The 22,120-nt window shown below is 44.0% G+C and overlaps 1 protein-coding gene across 1 annotated transcript in view; it reads left to right on the forward strand.

Annotated features, from left to right (window-relative positions):
- SLCO3A1 (solute carrier organic anion transporter family member 3A1) overlaps nt 1-22,120 on the forward strand; it is a 490,487-nt gene that overhangs the window by 406,667 nt on the left and 61,700 nt on the right. Inside the window, exon 8 of the mRNA XM_040414195.1 lies at nt 7,704-7,879. Within this exon, the coding sequence (XP_040270129.1) occupies nt 7,704-7,879 (176 nt within the window). The remainder of the gene's footprint in view (nt 1-7,703; nt 7,880-22,120) is intronic.

Below are 22,120 nucleotides of genomic sequence, written 5' to 3' on the forward strand. Positions count from 1 at the left end.
AGAGGAGGTTTTGAGCTCTGCAGTTATTGCGTCAGCACATATTGGTGACTTTTATGAACCATGCACCTCAAGACTCAATGACCCTGCTTTACGTGGTCTGCTACTTTGTGGCTGAGTTGCTGTGGTTCCCAAAACAGTAGCCATTAGAGGCTTTAGGTTCTGATTTACGCACATGAACAAAATTGTTGGTACCTTTCTGCTAACCCACAATGGTCACTGAAATAATTTGAAACTGACAAAAGTGATTATAAATTAAAATTTACTGAAAATCAGACATTACTTTTGAATTGTAAACAGAATAATTATAATAAAAGGAATGAAACTGGCCTGGACAAAAATGATGGTACCCTTAGAAAACACAGAAAATAATTTGACCATAGTGACATGTTTACTAAGGTGTGTCCTGTAATTAGCATCACAGGTGTCTTCAAACTTGTAATTACTCTGTCTGCCTATTTGAAGAGTGAAAAATAGTCACTGTGCGTTTTGGTATGATGGCTTGTATCACACTGAACATGGACCAAAGAAAAGAGAGAGTTGTCTCAGGAAATTATAAAGAAGATTACAGATAAACATTTGGTTAAGGCTATAACACAATCTCAAACAGCTTGATGTACCTGTTACTGCAGTTGCACTTATTATTTAGAAGTTTAGGTTTAGGTCTATGGGACTGTAGCCATCCTCCTTGGACATGGTCGGAAGAGAAAAATTGATGACAAATTGAAGAGACGGATATGAATGGTAACTAGAGATGAGCGAATCGAAACTGACGAAGTGTAATTCGATCCAAATTTAAGGAAAAATTCTATTCGCAACGAATGTGAATTTACTCGCGCTTCGTGGTAAAATCTTTATTGAAGTATTTCGGTCGAAAAACACAATTTATTCAGCAGTCAGCTCTGCGGTTATATACGGTAAAATCTCCATGATGTCTCCATGATAAATCTGCAGCGTGGGGGCCCTGTGTGGATTCTACACACTTTCAAAATCATCCTTCAGCGGAGCGAATAGATGCCGGATGACCAGGACTCTCCCTGACCTTCCCAGGAGCTGCTGTCGGGAGCAGCGGTGCATTTCTGAGACGTCCGTATAGTGTGGGGGGGGGGGGGGACCCGAACACCCTCTCCATCTCCGTGCTCCGTTATATGTGGTAAAATCTTAATTGATGTCTTTTGATCGCAGTTATATGTGTTAAAACCTTTTGGGACGTATTTTGGTGGAAAAACTAATTTTATTCAGCGTTGAGCACTGCAGTTATAAGTGGTAAAATCTTTTGTGACGTATTTCGGTGAAAAAACTAATCGTATTCAGCGTTCAGCGCTGCACTAATATGCGGTAAAAAAATTGTGATGTATTTTGGTGGAAAAACAAATTGTAATCAGCGTTCAGCGCTGCAGTTTTGTGGTAAAATCTTTATTGACATATTGCGGTCGAAAAACACATTTTATTCAGCGTTCAGCGCTGTAGTTACAGTCAGGTCCATAAATATTGGGACATCAACACAATTATAACATTGTTGGCTCTATACACCACCACAATGGATTTGAAATGAAACAAACAAGATGTGCTTTAACTGCAGACTGTCAGCTTTAATTTGAGAGTATTTACAACCAAATCAGGTGAACGGTGTAGGAATTACAACAGTTTGCATATGTGCCTCCCACTTGTTAAGGGACCAAAAGTAATGGGACAATTCGCTTCTCAGCTGTTCCATGGCCAGGTGTGTGTTATTCCCTCATTATCCCAATTACAATGAGCAGATAAAAGGTCCAGAGTTCATTTCAAGTGTGCTATTTGCATTTGGAATCTGTTGCTGTCAACTCTCAAGATGAGATCCAAAGAGCTGTCACTATTAGTGAAGCAAGCCATTATTAGGCTGAAAAAAACAAAACAAACCCATCAGAGAGATAGCATAAACATTAGGCATGACCAAAACAACTGTTTGGAACATTCCTAAAAAGAAGGAACGCATCGGTGATCTCAGCAACACGAAAAGACCTGGAAGACCACGGAAAACAACTGTAGTGGATGACCGAAGAATTCTTTCCCTGGTGAAGGAAACACCCTTCACAACAGTTGGCCAGATCAAGAACACTCTCCAGGAGGTAGGTGTATGTGTGTCAAAGTCCACAATCAAGAGAAGACGTCACCAGAGTGAATACAGAGGGTTCACCACAAGATGTAAACAATTGGCGAGCCTCAAAAACAGGAAGGCCAGATTAGAGTTTGAAAGTTTGATATGCAAACTGTTGTAATTCCTACACCGTTCACCTGATTTGGATGTAAATACCCTCAAATTAAATCTCACAGTCTGCAGTTAAATCACATTTTGTTTGTTTCATTTCAAATCCATTGTGGTGGTGTATAGAGCCAAAAATGTTAAAATTGTGTTGATGTCCCAAAATTTATGGACCCGACTGTATATGCGGTAAAATCTCCATGATGTCTCCTTCATAAATCTTCAGCGTGGGGGCCCCATGTGGCTTCTAAAAATCATCCTTCAGCGGAGCGAATAGATGCCGGATGACCGGGATGCTCCATGACCTTCCCAGGAGCTGCTGTCAGGGTGTCCGTGTAGTGGAGGGGGAGGGGAATCCGAACACCCTCTCCATCTCCGTGCTCTGTTATATGCGGTAAAATCTTTTGTGACTTATTTCGGTGTAAAAACAAATTGTATTCAGCTTTCAGCACTGCAGTTCTATGTGGTAAAATCTTTATTGACGTATTTTGGTGGAAAAACAAATCTTAATCAGCGTTCATCGCTATAGCAATATGAGGTAAAATCTTTTGTGATGTATTTCAGTGGAAAAACTAATTTTAATCTGCGTTCAGCGCTGTAGTAATATGTGATAAATCTTTATTGAAGTATGTCGATCAAAAAACTAAATTAATTCAGTGGTCAGCGCTGCGGTAAAATCTCTAGTGACGTATCGTGATGAACTTCACGACTCTTCCAGGCTCAAAGCTATCTTCACGCTTTGTCTTGTCATTGTCTGTAGCTACTAGAGTCCTGTTCATGCCAGGCAGGTTCCCCCAGAAGTATCTTGGTCGATCGACACTCTGTCATTGTGCCAATCTGTGGCCTCCTGATTCTGCTGCCACCTCCAGACTCTGTCATTGCGCCACTCTGTGGCCTCCTCCTGATGCTGCTGCTGCCACCTCCAGACTCTGTTGTTGTGCCACTCTGTGGCCTACTCATGCTGCTGTCACCTCCAGACTTGGTCATTGTGCCAATCTGTGGCCAACTTATGCTGCTGCCGCCTCCAGACTCTGTCATTGTGCCACTCTGTGGCCTCCTCCTGATGCTGCTGCTTCCACCTCCAGACTCTGTCGTTGTGCCACTCTGTGGCCTACTCATGAAGATGCCACCTCCAGACTTGGTCATTGTGCCACTCTGTGGCCTCCTCATACTGCCGCCACCTCCAGACTCTGTCATTGTGCCACTCGTTGGCCTCCTAACACTGCTTCCACCTCCAGACCCTGTCATTGGGCCACTCAGTGGTCTCCTAATGTTGCTTCCACCTCACTACTATGTCATAGGTCCACTCTGAGGACTTCTCATGCTGTTCCCACCCTTCCCCACTTCATGACTGGTCCACTATTTTGGCTTTCGGCCTGGCTGACATAATCATTTATTTGACCCTTCCTCTGATCTGTCAGAAGGATGGTAAAATGAGACACACAACAGATCCTGTCTGTGTAGCAGTTGCAAGGCCTGTATGGTCCCATCAGAATTGGATTATGAATTGGTTGCCAAAAGCAGGAGTGGGTAGAAAACACAGAAGACATGCAAATATTCGGTTCACGTGTCATCTCTGTTTTAGATCCACTCCTGTTTTTTTGGCTTTAGCAATACTGATGGATTACTGACCAAATGCTGATAGAGTAAAGGCAATTTATTTGGTGTTATTGTTCTGACGGATCAGAGGAAGGGCAAAATAATTAGTGACGTCAACACAAACTTACTGATGACACCCTCTCCACTCTGTCCGGGGGGGGGGGCTCTACTTGTATAAGCGTTTAATAGAACAGGTTCTGTAGACATCTATGAGGAATCAGCTGACGACGGTGTAAAAGGAGTGCGCTTCTTCTTGATGCTAACATCTACCTGTAAGGCTGAGTTGATACTTGAGTTATCTGGTCAGTTTTGGCCCCATTACTGCCCAAATAAGTGAAGTATGCAGTGATTCTAGGAGCGACACCTGTCATGTGCTTGTCATACTGACTCACAGTATTGTTTCACTTCCACGACAGACTCCCTATGCATGTTAGTGCAAGGCACAGTGTTCTACATCCCTATAAAGGCTCTCTGCAGCCTGGAAATAGCCATTCTTTAACACGATTCACCACAAATAAATTCAGCGAACCGGCAAAACAGAAATTTTTTAAAATTTGCTCATCTCTAATGGTAACCAAAAAGCCCAGAACAGCTGCCAAAATGATTAGAAGTGAACTCCAAGGTCAGTGTAAAACTGTCAGATTGCACCATCCAATGCTGTCTTGGCCAAAGTGACACAGGAGGAAACCACTTTTGGAAGTAAATCAGAAAAAAGTGAGATTAGAATTTGCCAAAATTCATATTGACAAGCCACAAAGCTTCAGAGAGAATGTTCTATGAACACATAAGACAAAACTGGAGCTTTTTGGCAATTTACATGACCTCTATGTCCACAGACACAAAAATGAAGCATACAAAGAAAAGGACATTGTACCTGCTGTGAAAAATGGAGGAGGCTCAACTATGTTTTGGGGCTGCTTTGCTGCATTTACGGTAGCACAGGGTATCTTGAATTTGTGCAGGTTACAATAAAATCTTAGACTATCAAGGCATGAAGCAAAATGTGCTGCCCAGTGTCAGAAAGTTTGGTCTTAGTCGCAGGTCATGGGTACTCCAACAGGATAATGACCCAAAACAAACAGCTAAAAACATCCAAGAATGGCTAAGAGGAAAGCATTGGACTATTCCAAAGTGGTCTTCTATGAGGCCTGATCTAAATCCTATTAAACATCTGTGGAAGGAGATGAAACATGCCGTCTGGAGAATGAACCCCTCAAACCTGAGACAGTTGGAGCAGTTTCCTTGCGAGGAGCCGGCCAAAATACCTGTGGACAGGAGCAATAGTCTCACTAAGGGCTCATGCACACGACCGTATGCCCTTCCAGACATATGGTCCGTGAGTGGGCCATATGTCCTGGAGCGTCATACATTGTGCGCACGGGAGCACACAGCATTATAGGTTACCATGATACTGTGCGCATCGGGCCGCCTGCGGGACTACTGTCCTGCTCTCAAATGATCATATCAGTGCAGGACAATAGTCCCGTGGGCGGCCCGATGCGCACAGTATCATAGACTAAGGACAACATCGTCCGAAACGCGTAGATCGTGGGGACAAGTGGGTCATTGTGTCACTGTAGCTGTATGCACCGATATGCTGGTGATTTGAATAAAGACCGGGAATTTTCTCATTACGTCCTTCTGGTGCTGGAGCATTTCTTTCATCGTGCATCTACTATTGGACTGGCTTGTGTCCGCCCCGTGCACCATCACACAGGATCGGAAGGTGAGCTGGCTGTAACCTCTTACTATGCACAGTATCATAGTAACCTATGATGCTGTGCCTTCCCTTTCGCACGATGTATGCCGCTCCGGGACATATGGCCAGCTCACGGACCATATGTTTCGGAGGGCATACGGTTGTGTGCATGAGCCCTAAGGCCCCTTTCACACGGGCGAGTATTCCACGTGGATGCGATGCGTGAATTAAATGCATTGCACCCGCACTGAATCATGACCCATTCATTTCTATGGGGCTGTGCACACGAGCGGTGATTTTCACGCATCACATGTGCGGTGCGTGAAAATCGCAGCATGTTCTATATTCTGCGTTTTTCACGCAACGCAGGCCCCATAGAAGTGAATGGGGTTGCGTGAAAATCGCAAGCATCCGCAAGCAAGTGCGGATGCGGTTCGATTTTCACGCACGGTTGCTAGGTGACGATCGGGATGGGGACCCGATCATTATTATTTCCCCTTATAACATGGTTGTAAGGGATAATAATAGCATTCTGAATACAGAATGCTAAGTAAAATAGGGCTGGAGGGGTTAAAAAAAAAATATTAACTCACCTTAATCCACTTGTTCGCGCAGACGTCACTACGCTCATCACATGATCCATCACCATGGTGATGGATCATGTGATGGACCATGTGATGAACGCAGTGACATCATCAAAGGTCCTATTGCTCACAGTTAAAGACAGAAGAGATGCCGGCTGCGCGAACAAGTGGATTAAGGTGAGTTAATTTTAAAAAAATGTATTTTTAACCCCTCCAGCCCTATTTTTCTTTCTGTATTCACAATGCTGTATTCTGTATTCACAATGCTAATATTTTCCCTTATAACCTTGTTATAAGGGAAAATAATACAATCTACAGAACACCGATCCCAAGCCCGAACTTCTGTGAAGAAGTTCGGGTTTGTATATATTTACATTTAGTCGAGGACTACTGGTTGCCTGCTCTTGACATGTGCATTTTTTATTTTTATTTTGTTAGTATTTATTTTCATAAAATTTTACCTTAATAGTCATTTATTTAATATATTGTGAGCACTTAAATCTAACCTACTGAATTAAAACTCTCTACAGTAGACCCTTTGTGTGCTAAATTTCTATTGGTTTTCTTCTGGTTTGGGTACCAAACATGCGCGATTTTTCTCACGCGAGTGCAAAACGCATTACAATGTTTTGCACTCGCGCTGAAAAATCGTGCATGTTCCCGCAAAGCACCCGCACCTTTTCTCGCAACGCCCGTGTGAAACCAGCCTAAGAGTTACAGAAATTACTTGATTGCAGTGATTGCCTCAAAAGGAGGTACATCAAAATACTAAGTTAAAGGTACCATCATTTTTGTCCAGACCAGTTTCATTAGTTTGTTTTATAAATTATTCTGTTGAACCACAATTCAAAAGCAATGCCTGTTTTTCAATAGCTGCTTTTCAGTATATTTGTTCTCATTATTACTTTTATCAGTTTCTGTGACCATTGTGGGTTTTCCTTTCTGTGACGAAACGGTACCAACAATTTTGTCCATGTGTGTAACATGCCAAAAGCCCCTCTTTCTTGAATGTTACAAGCTACCCTTTTTGTTCCTTACTTTAGTCTTCATTTAGAACTTTACAGCTGTCATTTTTAATAATTAAAATAGGAATTTTTAATGTAAATTAAATGGTATTAATCAGATAGAAATGTTCTTGTTAGGTCATTCCTAGTAGATTCTGTCTCTGAATGCAAAAGTCCATTGCAGTTTAAGTCTGCTGTTAACAAGTGGTGCTGTGTTACTATTATACTGACAAATATTTATTTATTTTACAAAAACTGAACAAAGATTGTCTTGGGCTATGTTGACTAAACATATAAGTAATATAAATGATGTTTGTTTACAAGGTGGAGGACAGCACTTAATGGCATCTAGTATTATATGCATAGGCATACACATCTTTTTCACTTCCATAGTGACATGTTATTAATGGGATGTATTTTCTACATGTGTGCACAATGAAGCACAGTAAATGTCCAAGACAACAATGTCTACTTTTAATTAGAAGATGGTAGCTGAGCTTGACAGCATTTCCAGAAATTGGTGCATTTAATAAAAATATCTTCCAAACCTTGAATAACCCTTGTACTTTTTTATATAGAATTTCACTGGCTGTTTATGTGTTACATCTGTCCCCGTGGAGAATAATACTGTGATTCCTGGAAAATGTCCCAGCCCTGGATGTCAGGAAGCGTTTCTCACATTCCTATGTGTAATGTGTGTTTGCAGCATGATTGGAGCAATGGCCCAAACTCCATCTGTTATCATCCTGATCAGGTAAGTCTATTAACAGGGTCCACTTCACAGATATCATTATAGTGTGACTTGTTTTACAAAGTGTCTAAAGAGTGCTTTATGTATTTTGGGCTTCTGAGAACACGTTTTAGTATAGACATAACAATGACTGTTCAGTGGCCCATTACTGACTCTAACTACTCCATCAGCATCTCTGAGGTCAAAATATGTCATTTCTACATAGAGAGAAAGGTGCACTTTGCTTGACTAATCTGGTGTTGACCATCACTCGGAAAATGAGCCCATTAAATTTCTAGTGCAAGTCAGTCTGTCCCCATAAAGACTGGATGTAGGAGGATCCTGTCAAAATTGTTGAAAGCCTCTGACAAAGAGTTCATGGCTATGTCAAGCTTCAGCGGGAGATGTGAGCCCTCCATATTATGAGGCTGCCACTCGAGTGCTGGTTCATTTGGTGCACAACTAGGTGATCGTGCCATATCATTTTGTTTGCCATCAGAATGTGCCATCAGAAGATTCCCTGTTGTTTAAATCATGTTTTTATGTTAAACACATTTTGAAATAATTTTTTATGATGTTATTTTTAATTTTTCATGTCAATATATATTTAAACAAAAAACATAAAATCCTGCAGTTTTTGCACTGGCCACTAAGCCTAATAACAGGGGCTACTTCTTGGTCTTTACTGATCACTTTACTGCAGTTATTTGCTTATCTGTCATTCTAATCCTGCCTGTAATGATATCAATTCTGTGTACAGATAAGACAGGATCCACCATTCACAATAGGTCATTGTCCAAGTTTATCTATTTTTATCTTGTACATGACCTCTGCACAGGTCCCTCATAAAAGTCCCAACTTAGAGGAGAACTGTTTCCTGTCAGATGGGAGATGGAAGGTCAGATATCTTAATGTAGAAGTTGCTGTTGAATTGTTGATGACACATTCTCCAGCACTGCCACCAATCAGCTGTTTGAGGAGGCTGCAGTGCTCCCATCAGCCACATGGCCTACTCTCAGCTTATCAAGCACAGCGCAGTACATTGTATAGTGGCTGTGCTTGGTATTGTAGCTCAGCCCCATTAACTTGAATAGGCCTGAGCTGTGCCTACAACCTGTGACTGATGAATGTGACAGCACATGGCCTAGGAAGAGGCCTTAAAGCACCGTAGCCGCTTTAAACAGATGATCAGCAGGGGTCTCAGGAGTTAGGCCCCTGACGATCTCATGTTGATGACCTCTCCTGAGGATAGATCAACGATATGTATAGTAAATCCTGGAGATCCCATTTAATGGAGATATCACAGTCTCCATTCTATGTTTATGACAACTTCAAGGAATGTACTGTATTACAGAGTAACTGTAATGGTCCTTCCTATGGGCAAGTAGCCCACATTACTTTTCGAGTCTTATGGAGGTTCTATAGACAGCAGATAATCTTGAGGTGCCTCACTGTCTGTCTAACTGTGTTTGCCAAAAACATTCATTGTTGCACAAATTAATATTTATACAGTACTAGCAGAAGGACCCGGCTTCGCTCGGGTATATTTAATCTTTTTCATTTAATGTTTGTGTGTGTCGTTAAAAGATATCAACACTATCCACTATAACAGTGACATCTACAGCACCCCACCCCCAAAACAGTGACCTCCACAGCCCCCCACCCCTTAACACTGACCCCCCCACAGTGCCCCGTCCCTTAAAATTGGACCTCCACAGCAGCACACCACCTTAACTTTGACCTTTACAGCAGCCTTCCCCTTTAACATTGACTTTCAGAGCATACCACTCCCTTGACAGTGACCTCCACAGGGGCCCGCCCCCTTAACAGTGGCCTTTACTGGATTGGGAGCGTGTCCGTTTGAACAGCTCACTCTAAGACAGCAGCACTGTACTGTCTGAGTGTGATCTGCAGGTAGAAAGTCACCCTCCCTCCCACCTCTGCTGCTTACCGAAGTCGATTTCTTCCTTTATTTTTTCAATCCCTGTCGGCTAAGGAGTGGAGGGGGAGTGGCCTAACCAGATTGGGGGCATCTTCTTTTGAACAGCTCACTCTCAGGGTCCATTCACATGTCCATAGAATGGGTCCGCATCCGTTCCGCAACTATGCGTAACAGGTGTGGACCCATTAATTCTCTATAAGGGGCCAGAAGAGATGCGGACAGCACACAGTGTGCTGTCCGCATCCGCATTTCCGGAGCGCGGCCCGATCTTCCGGTCTGCAACTCTGGAAAAAAATAGAGCGTGTCCTATTCTTTGCAATTGCAGACAAGAATAGGCATTTCTATGGGGGTGCTGGCTAGCTGTATGGCGGATCTGCAATGCACTACGGATGTCTGAATGGAGCCTAAGACAGCAGCACTGTGCTGTCTGAGTGTGAGCTGCAGGGAGAAAGTCCCCCTCCCTCCCACCCCTGCAGCTGAGAGAAGTAGATTTTTTTCAATCTGCGTCAGCTCAGGAGTGGCCTAAACCGATCAGGGGTGTGGTTCAGCGGACCTGGGGCGCGGTTTTAAGTCTTTTGAGGGTGGACACATTGTGGCAGGGGGTGTGTCTGGGATCCTTCCTGCAAGAGTGACGCCCCTTTGGGCACCTTACTGGCTCATTTGCATACCAAATAAACTGGATTTTCAGAGGACAAAAACATCTATTGCTGAAACAAAGGCACATCTGGAAATAAAGTAACAGTGATACCGCGTTTTAATTCTATAGACATAGGCTGCAATAACTAATACCCCCACCCCCTAGTTATAGAGCACCCCACGGACTAAGTGCAATCTAAGTTACCTTGTGGGTGAGGTACACATAACACGGTGTCCTCCGTTTATGTGGGGTACTCCTGGGGTACTGCAGGCACGGGTCGGGTGCTATAGAACATAGAGTCGCACCCCGGCCGGTGGCGCGGCTCTTGAAACACTATAGTGGTTCGCGCTCGCACGGAGCGAAAGTGACATCACTACTATGACTACGGAAAGTCACAGGTACCACTAGACCTCTCTACGTGTTTCAGATAGATTCGCTATCCTTTGACCTGATGAAGGATAGCGAATCTATTCGAAACGCGTAGAGAGGTCTAGTGGTACCTGTGACTTTCCATATTCATAGTAGTGACGTTACTTTCGCTCCGTGCGATCGCGAACCACTATAGTGCTTCAAGAGTCGCGCCACTGGCCGGGGTGCGACTCTATGTTCTATAGGGATATGTAGAGAGAATCTCTAAATCGCACATCCTCATACCTATGCTTCTGATATACAACTGTTTTCAATTATCAGCATTTCTTATGATAAAACATGGCTATACAGCGATGCTATCAATCATTTGCTGTGCACTATAAAGAGACAATTAGTATACAGTTTGATCAAAGCGCATAGGCCCACTTACCGCGACAAGGTTGCCTCTTGTTTAACCACCTCAGCCCCCAGTGCTTAAACACCCTGAAAGACCAGGCCACTTTTTACACTTCTGACCTACACTACTTTCACCGTTTATTGCTCGGTCATGCAACTTACCACCCAAATGAATTTTACCTCCTTTTCTTCTCACTAATAGAGCTTTCATTTGGTGGTATTTCATTGCTGCTGACATTTTTACTTTTTTTGTTATTAATCGAAATTTAACGATTTTTTTGCAAAAAAATGACATTTTTCACTTTCAGTTGTAAAATTTTGCAAAAAAAACGAGATCCATATATAAATTTTGCTCTAAATTTATTGTTCTACATGTCTTTGATAAAAAAAAAATGTTTGGGTAAAAAAAAAATGGTTTGGGTAAAAGTTATAGCGTTTACAAACTATGGTACAAAAATGTGAATTTCCGCTTTTTGAAGCAGCTCTGACTTTCTGAGCACCTGTCATGTTTCCTGAGGTTCTACAATGCCCAGACAGTACAAACACCCCACAAATGACCCCATTTCTGAAAGTACACACCCTAAGGTATTCGCTGATGGGCATAGTGAGTTCATAGAACTTTTTATTTTTTGTCACAAGTTAGCGGAAAATGATGATTTTTTTTTTTTTTTCTTACAAAGTCTCATATTCCACTAACTTGTGACAAAAAATAAAAAGTTCTATGAACTCACTATGCCCATCACAAAATACCTTGGGGTGTCTTCTTTCCAAAATGGGGTCACTTGTGGGGTAGTTATACTGCCCTGGCATTCTAGGGGCCCAAATGTGTGGTAAGGAGTTTGAAATCAAATTCTGTAAAAAATGACCGGTGAAATCCGAAAGGTGCTCTTTGGAATATGGGCCCCTTTGCCCACCTAGGCTGCAAAAAAGTGTCACATGTGGGGTATTTATACTGCCCTGGCATTCTAGGGTCCCTAAAGCGTGAGAAGAAGTCTGGAATATAAATGTCTAAAAATTTTTACGCATTTGGATTCCGTGAGGGGTATGGTGAGTTCATGTGAGATTTTATTTTTTGACACAAGTTAGTGGAATATGAGACTTTGTAAGAAAAAAAAAAAATAATTCCGCTAACTTGGGCCAAAAAAATGTCTGAATGGAGCCTTACAGAGGGTGATCAATGACAGGTGGGTGATCAATGACAGGGGGAGTGATCAATGACAGGGGGGTGATCAGGGAGTCTATATGGGGTGATAACCACAGTCATTGATCACGCCCCTGTAAGGCTTCATTCAGACGTCCGTATGCGTTTTGCAGATCCGATCCATCTATCAGTGGATCCGTAAAAATCATGCGGACATCTGAATGGAGCTTTACAGGGGGTTGATCAATGACAGGGGTGTAATCAATGACAGGGGGGTGATCAGGGAGTCTATATGGGGTGATAACCACAGTCATTGATCACGCCCCTGTAAGGCTTCATTCAGACGTCCGTATGCGTTTTGCGGATCCGATCCATCTATCAGTGGATCCGTAAAAATCATGCGGACATCTGAATGGAGCTTTACAGGGGGTTGATCAATGACAGGGGTGTAATCAATGACAGGGGGGTGATCAGGGAGTCTATATGGGGTGATAACCACAGTCATTGATCACGCCCCTGTAAGGCTTCATTCAGACGTCCGTATGCGTTTTGCGGATCCGATCCATCTATCAGTGGATCCGTAAAAATCATGCGGACATCTGAATGGAGCTTTACAGGGGGTTGATCAATGACAGGGGTGTAATCAATGACAGGGGGGTGATCAGGGAGTCTATATGGGGTGATAACCACAGTCATTGATCACGCCCCTGTAAGGCTTCATTCAGACGTCCGTATGCGTTTTGCGGATCCGATCCATCTATCAGTGGATCCGTAAAAATCATGCGGACATCTGAATGGAGCTTTACAGGGGGGTAATCAATGACAGGGGGGTGATCAGGGAGTCTATATGGGGTGATCACCACAGTCATTGATCACGCCCCTGTAAGGCTTCATTCAGACGTCCGGATGCGTTTTGCGGATCCGATCCATCTATCAGTGGATCCGTAAAAATCATGCGGACATCTGAATGGAGCTTTACAGGGGGTTGATCAATGACAGGGGTGTAATCAATGATAGGGGGGTGATCAGGGAGTCTATATGGGGTGATCAGGGGTGATCAGGGGCTAATAAGGGGTTAATAAGTGACGGGGGGGGGTGTAGTGTAGTGTAGTGGTGCTTGGTGCTAATTTACTGAGCTACCTGTGTCCTCTGGTGGTCGATCCAAACAAAGGGGACCACCAGAGGACCAGGTAGCAGGTATATTAGACGCTGTTATCAAAACAGCGTCTAATATACCTGTTAGGGGTTAAAAAAAACACATCTCCAGCCTGCCAGCGAACGATCGCCACTGGCAGGCTGGAGATCAACTCTCTTACCTTCCGATCCTGTGAGCGCGCGCGCCTGTGTGCGCGCGTTCACAGGAAGTCTCGGCTCGCGCGAGATGACGCGTATATGCGTGACTCTGCGCAGGGCTGCCACCTCCGGAACGCGAATCTGCGTTAGGCGGTCCGGAGGTGGTTAAGTGGGAACCTACTCTAACCATGGCGCAGAGCCGTGCGGCGACCACCACGCCTACACACCGCTCCAGCAGGCAATGGGATCCAGCAGCCGCACAGCAGCCCCACTGTACAGTGAGGCCACATGGGCCCCGGGTCCCATCACTTCACCAGCACGGCACAGAAGCAGAGACGGCCGCCGTCCAGCGCCGCATGTGAACTGGTGCAAAGAGCTCACCTGTTCACAGCCTCTCAGGAACTCCAACTGAGATGTGGTAGGAATTACCTTTTCGCGGTAAGTGGGCCTATGCTCTTTGATCAAACTGTATACTAATTGCCTCTTTATAGTGCACAGCAAATGATTGATAGCATCGCTGTATAGCCATGTTTTATCATAAGAAATGCTGATAATTGAAAACAGTTGTTATATCAGAAGCATAGGTATGTGCGATTTAGAGATTCTCTCTACATATCCATACAATTTATGCTATAAACTTCTTTTCCCCCCTCCCCTGAATCAGCACTCCTCCCCATGTGGCTCAGGTGCTTTTTAATTAGCAGAAGTCTGCAAAGGGTCTATAAATTCCTACCACATCTCAGTTGGAGTTCCTGAGAGGCTGTGAACAGGTGAGCTCTGTGCACCAGTTCACATGCGGCGCTGGATGGCGGCCGTCTCTGCTTCTGTGCCGTGCTGGTGGAGTGATGGGACCCGGGGCCCAGGTGGCCTCACTGTACAGTGGGGCTGCTGTGCGGCTGCTGGATCCCATTGCCTGCTGGAGCGGTGTGTAGGCGTGGTGGTCGCCGCACGGCTCTGCGCCATGGTTAGAGTAGGTTCCCACTTAAACAAGAGGCAACCTTGTCGCGGTAAGTGGGCCTATGCGCTTTGATCAAACTGTATACTAATTGTCTCTTTATAGTGCACAGCAAATGATTGATAGCATCGCTGTATAGCCATGTTTTATCATAAGAAATGCTGATAATTGAAAACAGTTGTATATCAGAAGCATAGGTATGAGGATGTGCGATTTAGAGATTCTCTCTACATATCCATACAATCTATGTTCTATAGCACCCGACCCGTGCCTGCAGTACCCTAGGAATACCCCACGTAAACGGAAGACCCCGTGTTATGTGTAGCTCACCCACAAGGTAACTTAGATTGCACTTAGTCTGTGGGGTGCTCTATAACTAGGGGGTGGGGGTATTAGTTATTGCAGCCTATGTCTATAGAATTAGAGCGCGGTATCACTGTTACTTTAGTTCCTTACCACATTAGCACGGCAGTTACGTTGCGGTCCTGCTGCGATATCGCAGCTTTACAGTGAGGAGGGAAGTATAGCGCTGTTGGGAATATCACATCTGGAAATAAGGTACTAAGTGCTATTAGGCCATGGCTTTACTTCAATAGCGATTATCCTGGTGACAGATTTCCTGTAAAGCTGACCTACAGCAGTGAAGATAAATGGCTGGGTTGTTATGGAAACCTGAAGTAAAACTGTATGTGGAGGCTGGAGGACTTGCGAGCTTCTATTGGCTGATAAGGGTCATGTGACCAAGCTTCTATTGGCTAATGCATTATTGGGGAATATCTCAGGAACGGTACATCCTAGAGAGCCGAGACCTGGTTTAAAACCTTTCCGGACACCTGATGCACCTGTGTGCCAAATTTCGTGATAGTAAATGCGACGGTACAGATTCCTTTAGCGAACATACACACACACACACACATACACTCAGCTTTATATATTAGATTTAGCTTTAGCTTTTTCTTTCACATGTATGATTTATTGGACCAATTTCCTTTTCACCATAGAAAGTAACATTTTAATTTAATGTTTGGCTTTTTTCATAGTGATAGCATGTTTGTTGATGCCACACTTGATATCACATTTATTATTTGCTGTCTAGATGTTCTGTAAATTTATGTATTCTGGTGGATAAAATGCTATCGCAAGGACTGGAGGCTTGTCCATGCAAGTGGGATTCATACATAAACCACTGAGATCATATCACATGTCTATAGACACTGTCTAGCTGCTAGGGGCAGCCGTTGTAAATTACAGACAGTTTTAGTACCTAATCCCTCAGGCATCATCGATACAGCAGAGCTGTGTGTCTGGAGCCTGTAAGAAAGCAACCTACAGCTCGGTGGAGATGATATAACCAAGAAAAAACGTAGGTGAAAATATCTCAGCTTTATGGCAAATGATGGAACATGATTTCTTCCGTCAGATACATTCGGAGAACAAAAACACCCTCTTTATACCACGCTAGGAAATTAGAAATTGGATGCTTATTAAGCATATGTAAGGCTGTACAGACTGTTATGTGTATCACAGGTTTGTTGTGAGAAGCCATAATGAGTTTGTGTGAACACGTACATACAGTAAATACATCTTTCAGAAGCCAGAGCAAAAGCATTTCATTGAGCTTTATTGCCCAAGTACACACATTGTATAAATTCCTGCAGTGGCAATTAAAACTATTGTTAGCCCTCAGCAACACTAAATCCATGAGTCTCAACGTTATTTCGTTTTTCATCTTCTTTGCCCACTAGGAAATTATCTTTTGATAGTAACTGTAGACTACATAAGATAGTACACAATAAGCCTCATATACCAAGTGAGTATAATAAAACAGCAGTGCAATACTCCATTGGAGAATACAGAAATCACTTTGTAAGGCCTCTTTCACACTACAGTATTTTGCGTTCAGTATACTGGACGTTTTTTGAGTTCAGTATACGGAACAGATACTGAACCATTCATTTCAATGGTTCAGCAAAAAATACTGAAGTGTCTCCGTGTGCATTCCGTTTCAGTATTTCAGTATTTCCGTGCCGTGGAAAGATAGAACATGTCCTATGTTTGTCCGCAAATCACGGTCCGTGGCTCCATTAAAGTCAATGGGTCCGCAAAAAAACGGAATGCATACGGAAGGCATCCGTATGTCATCCGTATGTCATCCGTTTTTTGCGGATCCGTCATTAACAAATGCTAGGCCCAGCCCACTGTGGCCATGTGTTTCTTGTTGCCAAACTTTGGCTGAGCACAAATACAGGTGGCTTCCGTTTTTGATCCGTGAAAAACGGACCGTATACGGGAACCATACGGAAACCATACTGAAAGGTTTTTGCGGACATACTGAACGGAAACGGAGACACAACGGAACCCAAAAACGGAACAACGGATCCGTGAAAAACGGAACGCAAAACACTGAAATGGACATACTGTAGTGTGAAAGAGGCCTCAGGGTCATAATCATGCAACTCGAATTGAAAGGATGAGATCTTGAATTCTTACAGAACTAATAGTATCTAGGGCTACAGTCCAAAATTCTGTTACCAAGGTCAGTTTTAGGCATTTAATATACTCCGTATAAGTATATATTCTCTACAGTGATGATTTTCTGCACATAGCAGTAGGATCAACATCTATTTTAAAGTCAAGAACTAGAACTAATGTTGATATTATTTCAAAGAATAACAATAATTTCTAGGGAAACTGCTGTATTTGTTTCACTTTCTGTCTCTTATATCGCATACTATTACCAGGGTATTGCTGCTGACAACATAAAAAATATGAAAATGATGAATATAACAGCTTTTGTAACTGCCAGCAATGAAGAAATAAATAAACAGGAGAGACTCTTCACAGCATGCAGCATTTTCATTTGTCTGGCACCTGACCGAATTCTGATGTCTTTATATCCTGTAGCATGTTAGGCTGTGTTTGGATCTGTATCACAGTTTCCATCAGGGACCTCCATTGCATAGTCTGTTAAAAATACAGCACAGAATAGCACAGCATGCTGCACTATTTTCTCTGGTAAAATGCCAAGTTTGCTAACAGGAATCCAGGTGATCTCATTATAGTTAATGGGGTCTGTTGAGTGTTGGTTTATTACTGTCATTTAAAGGCTCAAGCACTTCTATTATTTTCGTTGTTCTTTTATATTTTTTGGAGAAAATATTGATTAGTTTATAAACTAGTTTATATTTAAAAGAATTGTGTCAGCTGTTTTAACCATGTAAAACCACTGAGAGCAATTTGTAGGGACTGGAGAAAGAAGTACAAACATACCTTTCTTGAAGCATTTATTATCAGGAATAGTGTGAATATGGTATTTTATGCTGCCAAATACTGCCTAACAAGAGATGAAAAACAATAGATAATACTGCCAGAGTGAAAACTATAGATATGAGGTCTCAGAAGGGGAATACAGAGGGAGCTAAAACTTAGCTTTTACTTCTACTTAATAAAATATAATAGGAACACCAATTTAGGTAAATAATACTCACAGACATAAGAATTCCCCAGTGAAAGGAATTTGCTAAAAAATTTAATAAAACTGAACTTCCTTACCAGTTCAGACGTACCCCAGGCACGACAGGCCAAACTAGATCTGGGTTCAGCAAAGTTTGTCGAATATCACAATGGTGTGACCCATGCAGCTCGTGCTTTGCATTTAGATGCCTGGTCATGCAGGTGGTGCTCAGGTTTAGAACATTTATGCCTTGCTTCAGTCTCTGATTGCACAGCATGCAAACCACTTGCGTCTTGTCATGAGCATAGTGTCTGAAGAACTGGGAGCTCCTTGGAGCTGGCTTTGGTGTGCTCAGTCCCTGGGTGCGGTGGGCAGTAGCAGGCATACTGGCTAGGGGACGGCCACTCTGCTTTTGCACCCTGACCCCTCTTTTGCTGTGCGGCTGGTGCGGTGTGACCACCACCTCTTCCCCCGAACTGCACACGTCACTCGCATGACCTTAATTCCATGTGGGGTCTAGGACCTCATCATCCTCCACATCATCTTCCACCCACTCTACACCCCTTCCCTCCTTGCCGGTCTGCACACGGCAGAAAGCCGCAGCAGTTGGCACCTGTGTTTCGTCATCATCATCAGAGACCTGCTGCGGTGGTCCTCCCGTGTCCACATGTTGAAACATAAGTGGTTGGACATCAGTGCACTCAGTTCCTCGCCAGTCTGTGTGCTGGATCCCGCGTGTGGCTGTACTGCCACACGCGGGATCCAGCACACAGACTGGCGAGGAACTGGAACCAGTCTGTATCGTGGGAACAGGTCCACTGACCGGTTACTCCTGACGAGCTAAGTAATATTCCTTCCACCCCCATTTGTGATTGCGGCTAATGTTATACTGCCACACTATGGGAGTTGTGTGAAGGAGAAATTATATATATCAGCTGTTGTTATTAACCATTGCTGAGCACAGTTTTTTTAAATCTGGTGACCTGCCCCAACCTGAGGACAGGCCACTGTTACTGCTGCTGACATCAATTTCTGTGGGACCCTGACGAACTGTAACACAACAGAGAAACGCGTCGGGCCACTCTATGGTTACTGATTCTTTCAGCAGGAATCATTGTATATGTGTTGGGTGATCACCCCGCGACACCCAAACACACTATTTCTCTCAGGACACTGATCCTCACAGGTCTAGTGTTTTATTCACAGTCGCTCCCAGGGACCTGGGAGCGTATCTGTGGGTGGTGTACTTCAACTGCTTCTAGGAAATTTCTCCCCCCCCCCCTTTCCCTCCCCTTCAGGACGAAGCTGGGCAGTCAGAGCACTGCTTAGGGATATACTAGTTTTTTTTTTAGGAGGTTGCGGTGGTTAGGAATAGGGCCCTTTTACCAGGGTAACAATAGGGACTGAGACCCAGCATCCCCCTTCCCTCTTTCCCTCCCCCTCCCTAGAAGTTTTGTATATTCACTGCGAGTGGGGTGGATGCCCACCCCTCTCTTCTCTCTGCACCTCATTTAAGGGCAATTATTTTACTATAAATATTATTAAAAGTTAATTATTAAAGGTGACCATTATTCCATAAACAATTAAATAATAAACATATTGCATTGTCTACTTACCACCAGGACAATAAGATGATCTGGTCTCTGGCTGCAGTCTGGCTCTTGGTCTGGCTCTGGGGACTCCCTTGTCACTCTCTTCTCCCCCCTCCCTTCCTTGTCACTCTCTTCTCCCCCCCTCCCTCCCTTGTCACTCTCTTCTCCTCCCTCCCTTGTCACTCTCTTCTCCCCCCCTCCCTTGTCACTCTCATCTCCCCCCCTCCCTCTCTTGTCACTCTCTTCTCCCCCCCTCCCTCCCTTTTCACTCTCTTTCCCCCTCCCTCCCTTGTCACTCTCTTCTCCCCCCTCCCTTGTCACTCTCTTCTCCCCCCCCTCCCTTGTCACTCAAATTTCCCCCCTCTCTTGTCACTCTCATTTCCCCCCCTCCCTTGTCACTCTCATTCCCCCTCTCTCTTGTCACTCTCATTCCCCCCTCCCTTGTCACTCTCATTTCCCCCCTCCCTTGTCACTCTCATTTACCCCCCCACCCTTGTCACTCTCATTCCTTCCCCCCCTCCCTTGTCACTCTCATTCCCCCCCCCCACTCCCTTGTCACTCTCATATCCTCCCCCCCTCCCTTGTCACTCTCATTCCCCCCCACCTCTAGTGTAGCGTGGCCGAGATCTGTTCGGGCCGCAGTACAGGAGCATTTGTTTCCTGTACGCAGCCAGACTGAAAGGAAGTGCACACTAAGTGAGCACTTCCTGTCAGTCCAGCCGGGTACAGGAAACAAAAGCTCCTGTACCGCGGACCGAACAGAGCTCAGCCACGCTAAATTAGAGGCGCTTCCCTCCTGTCAGTCCCTCTCTTCAGGCTGCGCCCGGGCGGTGCACAATCATAGACGCGCCAGCCCGGCAGTGCGGCAGCTGCCCGGTGCGGAGTAGGGCCCGCCGCCGTACTTTAAAAAAAAAAGCGGCAGAACCGGCGTCACTTAACCAACGTTTTTTTTTTAAACCGCACGAAATTCTAAACTGCTAAATTGCGCCTTAGGCGGCTGCCTAGGTCGCCTTACAGGTGGCTCCGGCCCTGCACGTATGCAGTGCAGGTGTACCTCAAACCAAAAATGGGAATATGTCACTCACCAAACTAATAGACAGATTAATTATATTAATTTCCCTGTCTCATGTGCACTGCAGGTGTACCTCATACCAAAAATGGGTATATGTCACCCACCGAATTAACAGTCAGATTAACTATATTAATTTCCCTGTCATGTATAAAGTGCACATGTATTTTACACCAAAAATGGGAATATGTCACCCACCGAACTAAGAGACGGATTAACTATATTAATTTCCCTGTCACGTATGGAGTGCACGTGTATCTCACACCAAAAATGGGTATATGTGACCGGACGAACTAAAAGTCAGATTAACTATGTTAATTTCCCTGTCACATATAAAGTGTATGTGTATCTCACACCAAAAATGGGTATATGTCACCCATCGAACTAACAGACAGATTAACTATTATATTTGTGTGTCAGGGGTACAAAAATGGTGCGTTGCACCCACAAAAAATCACTTTAGGTTACCCACAGAATTAACAGCCAGATTTATTATTATATTTGTATGTCAGGGGTGCAAAGTTGGTGTATTGCACCCACAAAAAATCATTATAGGTCACCCACAAAACAAATAGCCAGATTCCTAACACTCTCCCTTGCTTCAGCTGCCTGCACCTGTCCCTGCACTACTCAGAGCTGATGGGCGGTGCTACACGTGATCCAGCTTGTAAAGAGGCTGGGTCACATGATGCGCCGGCCAGTCACAGCCATGCCATTACTAGGCATGGCTGTGTTGGCATCTATGTACCCACAGCTTAAAAGCTTGTTGATTGGCTGCCATAGAGCCTTTTAAAAGTTTTATTGAATGCCTGAACACCGACCTCAAACCCAAACTTTTCCGGCAAAGTTCGGGTTTGGGTCTGGGTACCCGAACTTGCAAAGTTCGGTATTGACCCGAACTTTACAGTTTGGGTTCGCTCAACACTATTCGACTGTCGTGAGCACGCGTTGGAACTCTATGTTCCACATGTTGTCCAGGCTTTTTGAGCAGCAGAGGGCAGTAGTGGAATACCAGCTGCAACATGTTCGTCGCCTTTCCAGTCAGCTTCCGCTCTTCACCAGTGACGAGTGGGCATTGATTTCTGACCTCTGTGAGGTTTTATGCAACTTTGAGGAATCAACACTAGTGTAGAGCGCGAATATTCGAATCTCAAATTTCAATCGCGAATATCGCCACTTCAAGAATTTGCGAATATTTAGAATATAGTGCTATATATTCGTATTCACGAATATTCTAATTGTGAATTTATTGCAAATTTATTGCAAATTTATTGCGAACATCAGCACATAGCAACATCCCTTGCAACCCATTGGAAAGTTGCCTATAGGAGTAGTGTTGATCGCAAATTTTCGTATCGCAAATTTTATTGCAAATTTTCCGACTGCCGATTTTCGCAATCAAGAAAATAATTACTGG

This window comes from Bufo bufo, chromosome 1 (genome assembly GCF_905171765.1).
Source record: "Bufo bufo chromosome 1, aBufBuf1.1, whole genome shotgun sequence".
In the NCBI taxonomy this organism is placed as follows: domain Eukaryota; kingdom Metazoa; phylum Chordata; class Amphibia; order Anura; family Bufonidae; genus Bufo; species Bufo bufo.